The sequence below is a fragment of the Gadus morhua genome, chromosome 13 (assembly GCF_902167405.1).
Source record: "Gadus morhua chromosome 13, gadMor3.0, whole genome shotgun sequence".
NCBI lineage: Eukaryota > Metazoa > Chordata > Actinopteri > Gadiformes > Gadidae > Gadus > Gadus morhua.
Window position 1 is genome coordinate 15,774,126 of NC_044060.1, and position 16,717 is coordinate 15,790,842.

At 45.1% G+C, this 16,717-nt stretch overlaps 1 protein-coding gene across 1 annotated transcript; it reads left to right on the forward strand.

Annotated features, from left to right (window-relative positions):
* The first annotated feature begins 650 nt into the window (after positions 1 to 650).
* Positions 651 to 15,018, forward strand: myg1 (myg1 exonuclease). The gene is made up of 7 exons (XM_030375386.1): positions 651 to 987; positions 1,340 to 1,452; positions 4,243 to 4,402; positions 5,714 to 5,863; positions 8,283 to 8,405; positions 8,769 to 8,950; positions 14,579 to 15,018. The coding sequence occupies exons 1-7, from the start codon at positions 715 to 717 to the stop codon at positions 14,766 to 14,768; spliced, it is 1,191 nt and encodes a 396-aa protein (XP_030231246.1). The 5' UTR covers positions 651 to 714; the 3' UTR covers positions 14,769 to 15,018.
* Positions 15,019 to 16,717: the final 1,699 nt, after the last annotated feature.

Sequence of the window (16,717 nt, forward strand, 5' to 3'; positions counted from 1 at the left end):
ACTTCATAAAAGGCACGATTTTCTTCCCACTTGAAATCAGGAGATCGTCCTCATATGTCCCTTTCTCTTGGGGTGCTGCTGCACGGGGTCCCATCTGGCCAATTACCACAACAACAAAGCTCGAGGAAGAGAGTTGTGAGAGTTAGCCAGGTTTTCCTTGTGCTGATCACATGGATATATAATTGGATATAGGTCGTACGACTGAGGCGCTACAACGTTGTAGGCCTATTTATATATATGTATTTAATATTTGTATTTGTAAATATATTATTATAATCTCAAGTCTATATATGTACAGGTTTAAAATGTTATATTAATGTGCATATTTTTATTCATGAATGTACCAATTTATTTATTTGAACAAAACCATAGCAAACAATGACTAATACATTTTACAATGCCTAAATCTATCCTATTGCTGTGATGACCTTCGCAAACCGCTAGATGGCAATGTAAGATATGTCTTGCTTACGAATTGTAATGCTTAAGCCAAATAAGGTATCACATAGTTTGATCAAAAAACGTCTTTGCCTAATATTTTGTCTAAAATGTATGCGGTGAAAAAGCTGATGAGTAGTTTTAAACAAAAACACTCTAATCTACCCCCGTATTCACGGCCTGTCCCATGGTGAGAAACGCTCGAACCCAGTGGTACCTACATCCGGTCCGACCGATAATACGTCCCCGCTTTGGTCGCATGACTTTTCGCTTTCCATGCATGCATTTATGATAGCAGTTCATCTCACCAGATTTAAGGCTGTAATAAATCTCAGTAAATGCACAACGCTTATTCCTCTTTCAAAAGTAAATGTTAATATTTTTTACTCTGTAGACAACACTCGTACAAGAACGAAGTACATGTCAAGTCAAGCCAAGCGTCTTTGCACCGACAGCATGTCTTTTAAAAAGATTGGCACTCACAATGGAACTTTCCACTGTGATGAAGTACTTGCCTGTTTCATTCTTCGTCAGCTTCCTGAATATAAGGTATGCCGTTTTTCAGGAGGGAGAGTTATTACAGAAAACGGATATGTGCATTCATGTCGACAATTTGCGTGTGTAACGGTTAATGATCTTGACAGGGCAAATGTCATCAATGTGCAGGTTGCTACTATGCATTTAAGCAGCGATTATTCTGATATGCCACTCATTCAGTCTCTCTAGTTAAGTAGACGTATATTTACCAGGCCTCACTATTTTGTTTTTAAATATATAAATGCTATAATGTTTCACATTGCATATGACAGCAAGGGTAACTTGACCATAAATGACTACTAGACGTGTTCAAAAGCTGTATAGGATGCATTTGTATTGTATCAACTTCTTACTTAATTTATAGGATGCAGAGATCATTCGGACCAGGGACCCCGCGGAGCTGGCAAAGTGTGACATAGTTGTGGACGTAGGAGGAGAGTTCGACCCAAAGAAGCATCTCTATGACCATCATCAGAGGTACTGATGCCCAACACAAACGCCACATATCTGTAATGAATCGAACCAAAAGTATCCAATTTATCATCACGCGTACAGTACTCCTAGTTATCTAACAGCTTTGTGTCTCCTAGACTAGTCTGGTTTATTCAATTCATCTTAATAAACCTGCCAACATTACACACACGGTTATTCTTCATGAGTTCCGTTCTATGTTGGAACTGAACATATTTTCACCCTGGAACAAAACCCATTCTCTGGCTGTCTTGTTTTCCCTGCCTCTTGTCTAAAAGAGAGACAGCCTGTCTCCAGACAGGCTTGTTTAATAGTAAATGGCGCCAAGTTATTCAGAGTGCACTGGAAAAGTATTTTTGAAAGCCTTTATCACGCGTCAGGGGTAGAGATTGGCTAAACGCCCCTCCCAACATGGTGTTCCTTTCCCTTCCACTTGAGTTCACTCCAATGACACCTCGTCATGTTGAATAATCAGTGCTTTCCAGGTGTCTTGTCAGCTTAATGTCCCCGGCGGCAATTAGAGATTTCCTGTACGGTGATCCATGGTGGGGATGAAGATATCCCCGTGGCGTGCTGCCCGGCAGGCGGTTTGCAGTAATTAGCACTCCCTTCAAAGGAAACCTCCTGCTGTCAGATGACATGGGCAGGGAGGCTGCTGCTACATGTGACTGCCACTCACATGTCCAGGTCCCTGGAGGTGTTCATGGTGGGGACTATGAGTCAGACAGAGTGTATGACAGGTTAATTGTGGGGTGTTGGACATGCAATGGACATTGACATCAGGATGTCACAGAAATTGCACTTCTGGTTTTGGTTTGATTTTAACTACTTCACCCATGCACGTCATCACTGCACCTCTGCCTTCATCATTGCTGCTTACGTAGGTTATTGGCCAATATGTTCCCCCTATATTGCTTTGGATGGATGAGGTGAATGCTGCAGTATTATATCCGTCTTACAGATTAAGGAGTATTTGCTGAATTAATCTGCACAAACACCTTTTTAAATCAATCAACTTGAGAAGGGCAAATACCCATTTTCCATTGGGTTCATGCTCAAAACAAAGGGTATTAGTATTTTAATTTATAAATTGACAGAAACCGTTGCCTACATATCATTTGAAATCAGCGTATCATTTGTGTTAGCATGGCAGCATATTATATAGGCAGGAAGAGAATCAGGATTGAAGCACAGCACCCCCAGACTCTGCACTTAACGACTCCGGCAGAATCTACTGAACCAGTCTGCGCTTGTTGCTGCAAGGGAACCATCCCTGTCTTTTCATTGAAGAGTTTGTGCATCAAAAAATCTCCCCCCGCTACTTGTTCCTTGACTCTCTATCAAATGCTTCATGCCGCCCGTCCTCCAATGGCCTGGAGGCCATTAGCCTTCTTAACATGCGGGTAGTGCTCTTACAGCAGGATCTCATCCACACACTCGGATGGCTGTGTTACCATATATTCACCCCCGTCTCATCAAATCATCCTTCACCGCTTTTGTTCTCCTCCGCTCCGCCACAGTCCACGGCCATCTCCTCTTAATCAGTTCGGAGAGATGTCTCTGCTCAGCCAATCAGCCGCCTAATGGTCGTGATTAGTCCCGGACCCCTTAAGCATGTCTCCAATTCATTGGTCGGCGGTGTGGAGCTTTTCCGCTGTGCTGTGAAACCCGAGCATCCTGATTGAAGTCAAACGACCCCGTTGGAGGGGTCACTAGCTTCGGACTTCTGCATAAAAGCAAACCTCCCACTTCAAAGATGAATTCATCATCAAGCCCTCCTGCTATCATAGAAAACACATTATTTACTCAGATTTAGGCCTGTGGTGACCCAAGTATGATTACATCTGCATAATGCATTAGTTTCCTGTTTTGTAAAGAAAAACTCATATGCATTAAATTATATCCATCATAGATCATGATGCCAGACACTCTTGTCATCATTATAAGCCGTTCTCTCTCCAGAACTCATAGTTCCTCTGTATATTAACCTCAGATGGTGCATGCAGAATAGCTAGTAGTTGCACGAAACATTGTTGGCTGCAGAGCCCTCGCTAGCTAGTAATACTCTTCACACATATTCAGTTCTAAATTATCGATCGTCATGATGGGAAGAAACCGTCAAAGCATCTGGTTGGTTGGTTGCTGCGGCGGCGTTTGTGCCGGCTATATGTGCGTCATATACCAGGAGCCAATTCTGTGAGGAGATAATTGAGCTTGGGTTAAGCCCACGGTGTGAGATGCCAATTAGTGGAATATTGTTCCACTCTTTTGTTGTCTATGCTCTACTTCTTTGCTTGTGTCGTGCCATTTTTATGAAGCGCTCTGCTCTGGAGTTATCTTGACGTCATAGGCTTGGAACAAAGCTAGAAATGTGGTCCTCAATAGAACACCAGTAGATAGTGGCGGCTCATACATTCATGTAGAAATTATTTGTGGAGGTGCAAAAAGTAATGAATTATAGCTCATGTCCCATAAACTTTGTCTAGAGTCGATAGCGATGCATAGTCAAAGATTATATTATTATTATCCTAATGGAAAAAAACAACAACCAGATTTCAATCTTCCAGTTAGCATATATTCATGAATAAATTTCATTCATATCTCTTTAAAGACAATAAACCTCTGCTCTCTTCTACACAAGGCTTTCTCAGTGGAACTTTAGTGGGTGTTGAGTCAGTCCCACAACTCAGATTTTGGATTATTATCTAAAGTCTGATGGCAGGCAAACATAATCCCAGGTGAACGGGGGCCATTTTTGACTGTTTTCCAATGAGAACCCCCCCTGTGTGGCTGCAGGACGTTTGGCGAGAGCTTCCACAGCCTGTGTGCGGAGAAGCCCTGGGTGACCAAGCTGAGCTCCGCCGGCCTGGTCTACGTCCACTTCGGCAGGCGGCTCCTGGCCCAGCTCACCGGGCTGGGGGAGGGCGACCGGCAGCTGGAGGTGCTCTTTGAGAAGGTGAGGCGGTGACAAGGTGGCAAGGTGAAAACATCATGGTGTTTTAGTGTGTGTGTGTTTGTGTGATGTATGTCACACCTAAGATAGTTTTTCCTTCTGTCTGTCTCACGATCCTGTGTGCTCGTTCAATTCATTATTTCATCATGGGTTCCCTTTACCGTCTGATCTATGGTTTGCCGTAATTGTTATTAGTGTCTTTTTTCTGGGCTCACCGGATACCAAGACTCGGATGGATATAGCAGAAACTGTTTATTTGAGAGTTGGGAAGATGTTTGCAACCGAGCAGGTGGTGAATACTGACATTTCCGAGCTCTCCTTGAGTTTGTGTACCGTGATGGCTGGTCTATCCTGTGTGCATTGATTGTCCAATGTGTCACACAGGTGTAATACCCCAGAGTCGCATCCCTCATATCTCAATACTGAGTACACCTGGTCCAGACTCTTCTTGGTAGCTGGCCTCGGGAGGACGCAGTACAGTCCTTCTGCGGTTGGAACAGAAGCGTGCTTGATGACGTCACCGTCTGAGCTCGTCGTTGGCATTACTCTAGTTGTCTTCACCCAATAAAGCGAAATGTGATATCAAACTTAACCCTGCCAAATATAAAAAGCAAGCGGCTGGAAAATTGGTTGTTGTTGTGGTCGTTAGTGTATTAATGAGGAGCAACAAAAGTTTTGAATGCAAAAGTACTTTGGCCAAGACTGATTTCGTACAAGTCCACAAGAATACAAGTACAGACAAGAAGGCTGATAGAGAAAGGGCTGCTGACTCTGGGTCAGGTGAGGCTGTGTAAACCAGCCATCCAACACCCCCACACTCCACATACCCCCCTGCGTCACATCGTGGCGGCACTGAATCCACTAGAGAGGGTGTCCATGTGGGTGAACCAATCTGCGAGTGTTGTCTTGGGTGTGGTTCTCCCTTAGCCTGGCTATTGCCGGACCAAGCTCAATCTTAGAGTGCATGTTGGTCTGTGGAGGCTGCTGTCAATTTTCTTCAGCACAAGAGGCGTGATCAACGGGCGTAGTTCAAATGACTATGCGCAATACGCTGCTTGCCGTCGTTTCCCTGTCGTCATTATGCTAAACCAGCCAATAGCGCGCCAGGGGGAAAAGCCAGCTTGGTGATTGGCTCCCGCAAAAGCGGATCGGAAGCAGGAAGAAATGTATTGCTCCTCTACAGACCCTACTGCAGGGCGATTTCAAATCGCCAGCAGAACGGGCTGGGGGTACCCAGTCTAGTTCTCCCTTATAAGGCCCCTACTTCTTTGCACAGAGCCAAAGGGTAACCTCTTGATGTGTGTTCCCTTGCAGCTGTACGAGAGCTTTGTGGAGGAGGTGGACGGAGTGGACAACGGTATCTCCCAGTGCGACGGCGAGGTGCGCTACGCCGTCGGCAGCACGCTCAGCTCCCGCGTGGGACACCTCAACCCACGCTGGAACAGCAAGAGCCAGGACACAGAGGTGGGTGGTGGATGGCAGGTGGGCGTGGCCTCTTGAGGTCACGTTCCCTCACTTTGTCTGTATGTGTGATCTGAGTTTCTTGTGTTCCGTTTTTGTGTCCGAAATAGACTTGAGAAAGCCATTGATCCAATCGCTTCGATATCGATTCAATAATACGTGCAGATGACAAAAATATCTAAATATTATTTAGAATTAACCATTTCAAAATGAATTAACCATTTCATTGTGCTTTAACTAGCAAAAAGGGAATACACCATTGTATAGTATTCTTCCTGAGCTAAACTTGCAACATAAAATAAATAATCATAGCATGGACAAATGTAAAAGGGCATGTACATTTAGGCATACTCGCTTCTAGATTACAATGACTGAGTTAGTATGCTTCTTTTTCTTTTTTTTTCTTCTTTTTTTTTACATCGAAATAATCGATTAAAAAAAATTCTGGATCGAAAGTGAATAGAGAACCATTAAATTGCAGTGCATTGATTAATCTGTATTTTTACCCTGCCCTAGTATTTAGATCCGATCATGACAAAACCCATTGTCATGATCGGAGATTTTGAAATAACGAATAGACTATCAATGAATACGTCGCCTAAAATCTTTCTATTGAAGACCCGAATCGGTGAAGATGTTATTGGCTCGCCATTTGTGTTCAGTCTTTCCGAGGAGGGTGCACTGGGGGGGGGCTTTTGCCCACAGTCACTACCCCTGTCGTCATTTTCTTCTCTGTCCTTTATTTTCCCATTCAAACATACACCGTGGAGTCTTGCTCTTGTTTTCGATTGTCCTGCGGTTTCCACATATTTTCCAATGGCCCCAGGCCTTCTACGAGTGCCTGCAGTCACAGCACGGTGGGCTGGGACGTAGGACGATGTGACAGGCGGGGATGGCTTAAGGATGATTGCTTTGGGCCAATAAACTACGCAATCACCATTCACTAAGTGACGGCCTCTTGAGTTTTGTCCATTTCCAACTTATTTATTATTCCGCCATAGCATTTTCCGTCAGAGGACTGACTTTGCAAAGTCTATCCAGAAACACACATGCATGAATTTGGTTTTCTTGTAAAGCATGGAGCATACAACCATTTTTCTTTTGTTAATTTATCTGAGATGTTATCCCTGTCACAAACTGTATGTGCTGAGCAGGGGGTACCCCTGGCGCCAGGTAGGGATAATTGTTATAACTTCCCATCTATTTCTAAAAATAAATCAGATTTGAATTTCCCTGCTCCGTAGGAGGGTGCAACTTGCCCTCCCCCCACCACTTCCACTTTAATCAGACCCCTGTGGATTGTTTGTGTGTGCGTGTCCGTGTGTGCGTGTGTTTTATTTACGTCCCTATTGGTGTCCGTCTATCGTATATATCGATATTGGGGGGAATTGAGGGCGTGGCTGGTTGTTGCTGGAACCCAGTAGCAGATCATGTTTACTGAGCATTTATTTTGTGCCTGTCTGACTTCTAGTCCAATCGTACTTGGGTTTCTGGGTTGGCGGGTCATTAGGTGGGCGGGGCTAATCAAGATGGCACTGTAGGCTACTTGGGTTGGTTGTGCTGCTCAAATGGAGGACTAAAGCCGGATTTCCACGGGGACGTAAGCGCCGCGGAACGGCTGCTGATCGCTGCCCCTCTAATCAATGAAACCATTCCCGGGGGGAGATCGAGCCGGGCAGGAAGTGAAAAAGTAAAAGCCATAGAGCATCCGGTCAATTTTCAAAATAAAACACAATACTCAGCTCATGTAGCCTATCACAACTTCACCTATCATCAACATTACGTCATGACCGGTGGTGCCAGGTCAGCAGTCAGCAGTCAATCAATCAAAGGGTCTCAGAGGGTCGGCAACATGGACGACGAGAGACTGATTGTCCAAGTGGAGCAACATAAAATAATTTATGAAATAAATCATCCTTTTTATAAGGACAATGTCAGGAAGGACAAAGCCTGGCATTTAATTGCAGTAGTTTTGGGAGTGGAAGTTGAGTACATTAGGTTTAGGATTATCTCGTGACCTCGCGTGGATACGGCTGGCTCGCAAGGCAGCGCTACGCTGCCGTTGTGCGCCCGGTGGAAATTGACGCAGGGCAGAGTTTGCGGCCGTTCTGCGGCGCGTACGTCCCCGGGGGAAAGCAGGCGTTACTCTGAAGTATCACTGAAAGGGAAACGTCTTCTCCAAGTTGGCCTCAGACATTTTATTTTAAATTAATTAATTCTGGAGATTGTATATATGCATTAATAACTTACTAGCTAGCCAGTGAGTACAATTAAGTAAAGGTCACGCGACTGAGAAGTAGGGCTTTCTACGCATGACATTCAAATGCAAAACCTTTCAGGCTTCTAAAAGTGTGTGTGTGTGTGTGTGTGTGTGTGTGTGTGTGTGTGTGTGTGTGTGTGTCTCTTTGTGTGTGTTTTCCAGGAGGGATTCAAGAAGGCCATGAAGCTCGTAGGTGGGGAGTTGCTGGATCGTCTGGACTTCTACCAGAACTCCTGGCTGCCAGCTCGTGTAGTGGTGGAGGAGGCCATTAAGGAGCGCCATCAGGTACACACACATGCACACATACACACACACACACAACCACTGGTCAGTGAAGCAGGATCTAGTGTTGCCATTATGCACCATTCTTAAAGTGCGCAGAAAGTCTGAGCGTAAACCGTGTTATCCCAGGCCTGGGTTTCCCCATAGCATTGCTGTGGACGTTGCGTTGCTCAATATTTTCCTGAGGTGTGCAACAAGCAATATGATCCGCGCGCTACGGCTAGGATGTCATTTTTGATGATCCATTAGGTTTAGGGCAACAATACACTTCCATAGCTTCCGTTAAAACACCAGAATTTGTCCATTTGATCATTCGGCCACATGCTCGAGCCTTTGCCTGAACCCTTTGATGACGTTGACCCCCAGGCGGACCCCAGCGGGGAGGTGGTGATCCTATCCCAAGGGGGGTGTCCCTGGAAGGAGCACCTCTTCGCCCTGGAGGAAGAGCTGAAGGTGGACACCCCCATCAAGTTCCTCCTGTACCCCGACCAGAACGGACAGTGGCGGGTCCAGTGTGTCCCGGCTGGCCTCAGCACCTTCAAGAACAGGTGAGGGCATCCTGGCTCCTCGCGGTTTGTTGTGATCACATTGGGATCCTTTTGGGAGATATTTAATCCTCATCAAGATAATTGAACAGATGATGAAATTGGAGAAGTCGCACAATGTGCGTATCTTACTTTCTTGAATAACATATTTTTCAAAAGCAATGGGGGATTTATGCAGGAAAGATTTGGAGGATGAATTTCCCTTCGATTGGGAAAAACAGAACAAACAGAACAAAACTTGCGAGCGTTGTAAGTCTGCGACATGGTTTATATGTCTGCAGAAACAAAGTAATGTTATTGTTGGTTCAAGAGCCACCCCAACACGACAAAGGAACATGCTTTTTGATCAAAGTTGGTATTTTGCTTGGTCGAGGGTTGCTAGATATTCTGTGAGGGTTCGGTTTCATGATGGTTTGAGGCTACATAATGACTTATTATCCAATGGTCTTACCTAGCTTATGTTGGTTATTTAAGTCTATCCGTCCGTCTGTCTGTACATGCATCACAGTTGCCTTTAGGGCGATAGACTAGTGAGATGCACCCGTTGATCCTTGAGAACAGGGTTCTACATATCCTATCACTTGCGTGTCACAAGGTGGTGGGATACAGTGACAGACAGGATTCCCTGTCTGAGATGGGCTGAGTGATCGCAACCGTGGGACAGGATTAGCATACGTTTCCCGCTCATTAAACGGGGGAGGGCTGTGGCGGGTTTGACTCGTGGTCCCTTTGGAGAGAAGGAGACTTACCGAAGTCGTGAGGAAGTCTCCAACACCAAAGCCACGCTTTGGTTCACAGGTGCAAGGCTCTCGGCTTGCCCTGGTTTAAAGGCTTGCTGAGATTTAGCCGGTGCCCTGACAGCACACGCACACATTCACGCACAAGCGCGCACAAGCTAACACACCACAGTCGGCACATAACTCCCCCGAATCCTCGTCATTCAAGTATCTCCTTTTATTTTTTTATTGCTACTTGAGACCACGGGCAAACTAACTATAGATAGACCTGCATTTAAAAAATATATAGCCTAAAGGCAGATTTATAATTGAGCCTTTATATTTTTAACAACATGCACTAGCGATGATGTTTATTTTATTTTAAATGAATACGATACCAACTGAATTGCATTGTTGCTATTTGGTGATCTTGAAGGCCTTGTTAGTGAACTCTAGTTTTGTATGTTTGAAATGTTGGTACGTTCGGCACACTTCATATTAAAGCGAGAAGCGGTCCTGGCTCATCAGAATGCACGACCCTCGGGGCCACACATCAGTTACGTCAGGACGAGTCCCCTCTCCTCGTCAGAGGGTTAACCCTCTCTAATGTGCGTCGCTGCGCCCAACTCCCGGGACCTTGTTTTCCTAGAGAAGGTTCACAACTCCATACCCACAGCGTCACCGGCGCTGCCCTCGGGGGAACTCTCTCCTGATTGGTTGTTAGCCTGGCCGCAGCTGCTCTACGTCTCTCCATGCCCCCCCGGTGGATTGTCTTTTCTTATCTCTCTCTTCTCAGTATTCAGAAGTTTGGTTCTGCGTTCTTATTGGATGTTAATCTATTGGTAGTGGTACACACGATTTTCTTAGGAAGTTTGTTGAGAATTGTTGGTCTATTTCTTGTGTATTTTAAGTAACTTGATTTATTTTTCTTCTTCAGAAATGCCATTATGACAGGGACTCTATCGTGGCTTTAAAAAGCATCTGTCAGAGCAGTTGTTAGTCGTGTTTGTGTATAGCGCCTGTGTTTCCCTGCGGGTATGTTTGTGGACATATGACTCAACATCTAGCTAATGTCTCATGAGAAATCTCAAAAATCAATACAGTGCAAGTAAAAACCTTCAGATGTAGTTTCACTGGTAACAAGCCCCCCCCCCCCCCCCCCCCAACCTACTCTCCCTAATAAAAAGCATAAAAAGTTTTGTATTACTTATTAGCAAATTTATTAATTTATTTACTATTCTTTATGTTAATTACAATCTAACCATTCAGAATCATTTATTTGTCGACATGGAGGTTTTCATTCCCGTTATGCTCCCCCCTCTGGCACGAATCCTTGCTCCAAATAAGTCTACATGAGAGGGCAGGAGAATCTTTTCAATTTTCATTGACGGTCTCCAGTAGACTTGTATAATCTCCCTGTAATTACGTTGGCTCCGGAGGGATGTACCTCCACTCACTCAGAGATCCATTAGTGATGCTCTTTCCCTGCTGGGGGAACATTCTGTTCATGGCTGTAACATCCGCAACCCCAAAACCGTCTTATCAATTGGCAGTGGTCCGCTGGTCATCCCCCTTCCTCTCTGTCTGTTAAACCCTTTTAAACCTGTGTACAGGATGTCCCTTGCGTTTATCGGGGCTTTCAAAGATATAATATATCTATAATATATAATATAAAGGTTGAGGCGACGTCTTAGCTCAGATGGTAGAACGCTACGGGCAACAGGACGGTTGGCTCACGCCGCTACATTTATTTCCGCCTCTCCTCCTGCTCCTCCTCTTCCTCCTCTTCCTCATCAGAGTGCCTTGTACCAGTGCCATGTGTGCCCTTCCTGTGTTTGCGCTGCTCCTGACGCGTCTCATTATGAGTCTCAGTGTGGGCTGAAAGATTGGCTGATTGAAGAGTGGCATGGGGCTGCTCTCAGGGGGCACCGTGCTGATCAGCAGGAAATGGAGAGAGAGGGAGCTGTTCATTGGCTGCCCACCCCCTTCCTTCCTGCGCCGCTCCACACACCATCACTGAGCCCCCGGGAGCAAGTCGTGCGGCTCTCAGCCGACCACGGATTGCGTTTGTCGAGTGGTTTGGTCATGATAAGCACGCACTTTCACTGTTGTTATTGGCTAGGTTTAATTGTTGAGGAAAATTTCCCCACCATCCAAATCGCAGTCTCTCAAGGTTGCTCCTTCTAGCTCTATAACAGGGTTGGAGCAGGTAAAAACAGTCCCAGTGTGGGTGTAGCGCACATGGACTGCATAAAAAACATATTAAAACTGACTTTCAATACGTAGAAATAGAGACAAATTTTGATTTTGGGCGACAAAAATCAACAACAACACAAAACGAGTAAGCCTACTCAATGAGATTTAGAAAACGATTTGTCTCCATAGTTGAGATGGATTGCATTTAGTAACAAAATTATATTTTTGGGAACACCCTCCTTTCCCAATCGTGTGTGTGTGTGTGTGTGTGTGTGTGTGTGTGTGTGTGTGTGTGTGTGTGTGTGTGTGTGTGTGTGTGTGTGTGTGTGTGTGTGTGTGTGTGTGTGTGTGTGTCGTACACTATCGTAATCTCGTTCCGGGGTTTTGCTTCCATTAATCCCATTTACCTTCCATTCCCCCATCGTTCGGCCCCCTCTCCTCTTATTTCCGTTCCACCTTTCACATCCATCACTCGGTCTTTCTCTGGGTGCCTCCCTATGGGCACTCAGCAACCGTCCCCAAAGGGAGGTATCCCTTCCCTTTCCTTGTCCAGGCCACTGACTAATCGAATAGGCTATTGTCCACCATGACCTTTTCCCTTCCATCTCCTTCTCTATTGTGTTCATTTTATCTAATTCCTTTTCTATGAAGAAAGACCCAAAATATGCGTGATGAATGCATGGAACGTGGTTGTCGTGGCGCCCGTGGAAGACAATGCTGCGTGGATGGAAACGGGCCTCTGGGTCGCTCCTTTCATTGGGTCCCAGTAGGGATCACTAAGGAGAGGTTGCAGGGGGGAGGTTGTTATCACCTGTGTGTCTCTACAACAGCACCTGGGGGAAAAACAATTTTCTATTTTTGTCAAAGCGCTAAGGAAATGAGAGTGAGAGCATGTGGTGTTCCTTGGCTGTAAATGCAGGCATATGGCTGGCATTATTTATTTATTATAAAAAAAAAAAGAAAATGTACGCCACCTCGCCCTTTGCTTACTCTGAGCATAATTGCGTCTTAAAGAGGCAATACTTATTGATTTTTTGACCTGTTCTACTAGAGCCGCTTCCCCCGAATCAATAAATGTAACTTGCATCCACTACTAACCTTCCAGGCTTCAAGTGTCAGACAAGTGTCTGATCAACACTAATCCATGTGTTAAGATCCATACATCGGCAGCCTGGGGGCCTCCTTGGAAGCAGTTGATTGGACCCTGCTGTGGCAGTTGTTCGCAGGGGGAGCAGTGTGGGAAGTCCCACGTGTACAAGGGGGTTGTAAACTTCCAACAGACGTACAGACGTCTCCTCTAATGCCTCAGAGAGGACATTACAACCGAAGACAGCGGGCTCGATTTTAAATCATATATAAATAAATAAATTGTGGTGAGCGTGTCATCTCCTTGTTCATGCTTTCTCGAGTGATTCCGGTTTGATTTTATAGGTGGGTTGTCTCTTGGAAATCCTACGCTCACCAACATTAAGAGGGGGAGTGGATCAAAAAAATGTCTGTACCGGTCATCTTCATAATTACTTTTCCCCGCGCCTGTCATGGCCACAACAACAGCCCCATTCCCCTCATTATCCTTCCCGCACTTGGGCTCTCATCGACCTTTCCTGCGAGCTTGTTTTCCGGCCGTACCGTGAGTCCATCGATCTGCAGATCCATTAAACCGTAACCAGGGGGAATGGCGGTTTGCTATTCCACCTCACCATGCCTGGTGCTCCTATTACTAATGATCACCATGTACTTAGGAAAGTGTGATGAAGATGCCTTGGTCGATAGTCAAAGGTATAGACTTGGAACTGCGCACACTCTCAAAGGATGCGATGGTATATTCCATCAGGACGCCCTTGAAAGTAATATTTGAGATGTTGTAAACGTTTGCTCACGCCACGGGAACGGCAATAGCTTAGGAGGTAGAGCGGGTTGGCTGGTAACCGCAACCTTCGAGGTGTCCCTGAGCAAGGCACCTAACTCTAACTGCTCCCAACGTGCTGGCTGTTGCCTTGCGTGGTTGACGCCGCCTTCGGTGTGTGAATGTGTGCATGGATGGGTAAATGTCAGGCAATAAAGCGCTTTGAATAAAAGCGCTATATCCATGCAGTCCATTTACCATTACATGGAAACGAAAATAATAGGTTCTTGAGAAAGCTATACATAGCTGAGTCTCACAAGATGCACTTCTAGGCGGGAATCAGTGTGCCAAATATCCAGCTAAAGTGTTAGCATTGTCCATCCAGCTTGTTTGACGTGAACTCCTGGTAATTCCTGGCAGATCCAATCATCTCCAGCGCCTCCGATTGTCTATTGACTTCACCGGCGTTGTGTGCTGCACACGCAAACCTTGCTTCCCGTTTATCGATGTTATGAGAGAGGAATCCATGGGCTTTAGACGCACTCCAGTCACACAGGAAGGGGAATATATTGGAAAGCCGTAGCAGGCTGCCTATGATTGCAGCTTTTAGCCCAGGTGTACTGTATGTGCTTTCCTTTTTAAAAATGAAATCTTGAAGACCTTTGCTAGGAATTCGACAACATGAAATTTAATTCAACAAATAACAGGAATGTAATAGTTTAGTGTTCATAAAAGAAATCTCCCATTTCCTTATTTGTTTCACCTTATAATACTCAAAGGCCACGACCCAACCATAACTATGTTCCTTCACAGGGACATATATCAGTATACGTGGGTGTGTCTCCCACTCGACTCTTCCCTCTCCCGCTGCAGGCTCTCTCTGCTGGAGGAGTGGCGCGGCATCCGGGACCAGGCGCTCTCGGACCTCAGTGGGATCGAGGGCTGCATCTTCGTCCATGCCAGCGGCTTCATCGGCGGGAACAAGACCAAGGAGGGGGCCCTGGAGATGGCCCGTAGGACCATGCAGGCCAGCGCCCTCGCACCCACCAATGGTAGCACTTGAGTCCCTCACAAATCACAGTCAGCGGAGGGCTTTGCAGTCAACTGAGGGTCGCTGAGTGACTGAGTGAGTGGGGCATATTCTAGCCATGACTAATGATACATTTATTCGTTTCGTTTATTTTTGTTTTTTATGTTCAGGAAATTAAATGTAAAATTTGTCATCCTATTACATTGGACTGAAGTGTCGAACATACTTTGCCTCTACTTGCTTGTTCTTTTTGAATAATAAAAAACATTTTCTATAGAAAATTCTTTTTAGTCTCTGTGTGCTTTAGACAAAAACAAGGTGATCATCCTACATCGTAAAACATTTAATAACTTTGATGGGCTTTTTGCAGAATACTTTCTGTTCTAACAAGAATAATACGCATGATTGTAATGAGTAACACTAATGCTGTAACCAAAAAAAACATGTTCACACTCCCTTATGTTCAGACAAGACCATTGAGTATTCCTGTACCACTTTATAGGTAGCATCAATGCATTGGTGGCATCAATACCAACAAAAGGTGTCCTGTTCAGGAGCAGCCGGTTGCTGTTGAAGCACCACACATGCATGTCAGAGCTGTCCTGCCGTAGTTGTAATTTAACCCCCCCCCAAAATGTATACATATAATTAAACTTAACTGAATACTCAATATCTCTGCATTAATCCTCATAAGGGGTGGAACCAAAAGATGAGCTCTAGGCTCTACGCTCCGAGGTTTGCTTTAATTTGATCCATACTTTCATCGTGCCGACACTAATGGAGACAGTCCAGACACGAGCGTGTTTCAAAGCCCCCCACATCAAAGCAGCAATAGTCAACCGTGATTAATCCAGAGAAATACATTTCTCATTGGCACGAAGAGGCGATTCTACTTGTCTGCCATATTATATTTTAGTATATGAGAAGAACGGTTCATTTAATTTACACTTAATGAAGTGGGTGAACACTCATTGATTGCCGTATTAAACGTGCCACAATATTCCGCCATCTTTTGAGGTCGCAATTTTGTGTCTCCTCCCAGATGCTCACCCCATTACTACTGTGCATAATTGCTCGGTAATTTCATTGTTTAGCCCCCTTCTTTTTTATTCCCTCGTTGTGCAAAACTCATCAGTGAGCCAATGTCGAAGCAGGCAGCTAATTGTTTCATTTCATTGTTAATTACATCTGTCAGAGCTGCTCAGCATCCAGTCTTTTGATGGCCCTTCACAAGCTGTTCCTTCCTCCCCCATGCTGCCCAACACAGAAACCCCTTATCGAAACGGCTCGTGATTACTGCTATTCCTTCTCGAGGTAATACAGAACCACTCTCCAGACCATTTGGGCCTGTAGCGTTTTCAGATGCACGAAAAATCTTCGTCTGTCATTTTGCTCAAGGCAAACGTTGATTTAACTGTCGTGAAAGGAGTATATCCTCGCTTGATGGAAAGCCTTTCACCAGTCCAGACGCACACACACACACACACACACACACACACACACACACACACACACACACACACACACACACACACACCATTTGCGCCTGTCCCTCCATCTTGTACAAGTAGGTCTACACACTCCAGTTTCAGCATTATTGGTATTCATGTGGTTTTGGTTGGATTCGAGCCAAGCTCTCGATCTAATCAACTGGAATGGAGGTATGACACAATCCTGGTGCTAGTCACATGTTGCTGACCATGTTTTAATCTCCTCCCTCTGATCTGATAAGGACAGGACTTGAGTCGTACAAACCCAGGGTGGCATTCATGGCATGGAAATAAAATGTTGAAGAAATTATTAAGTAATGTGGATGTTTAAGTATTGTATAACACTGCTTTTCCAGCAAATGTCATTTCAGTTCAAGCCACAAGCTTGACAAACCATATTACTGCATACCTTCCAGAAGGTGTTGCATTGTGACACATTTTGGTCAGCATTTTTCACTGCCCCAAGAGCAGGAGTTCTGGAGTTCTGAGTTC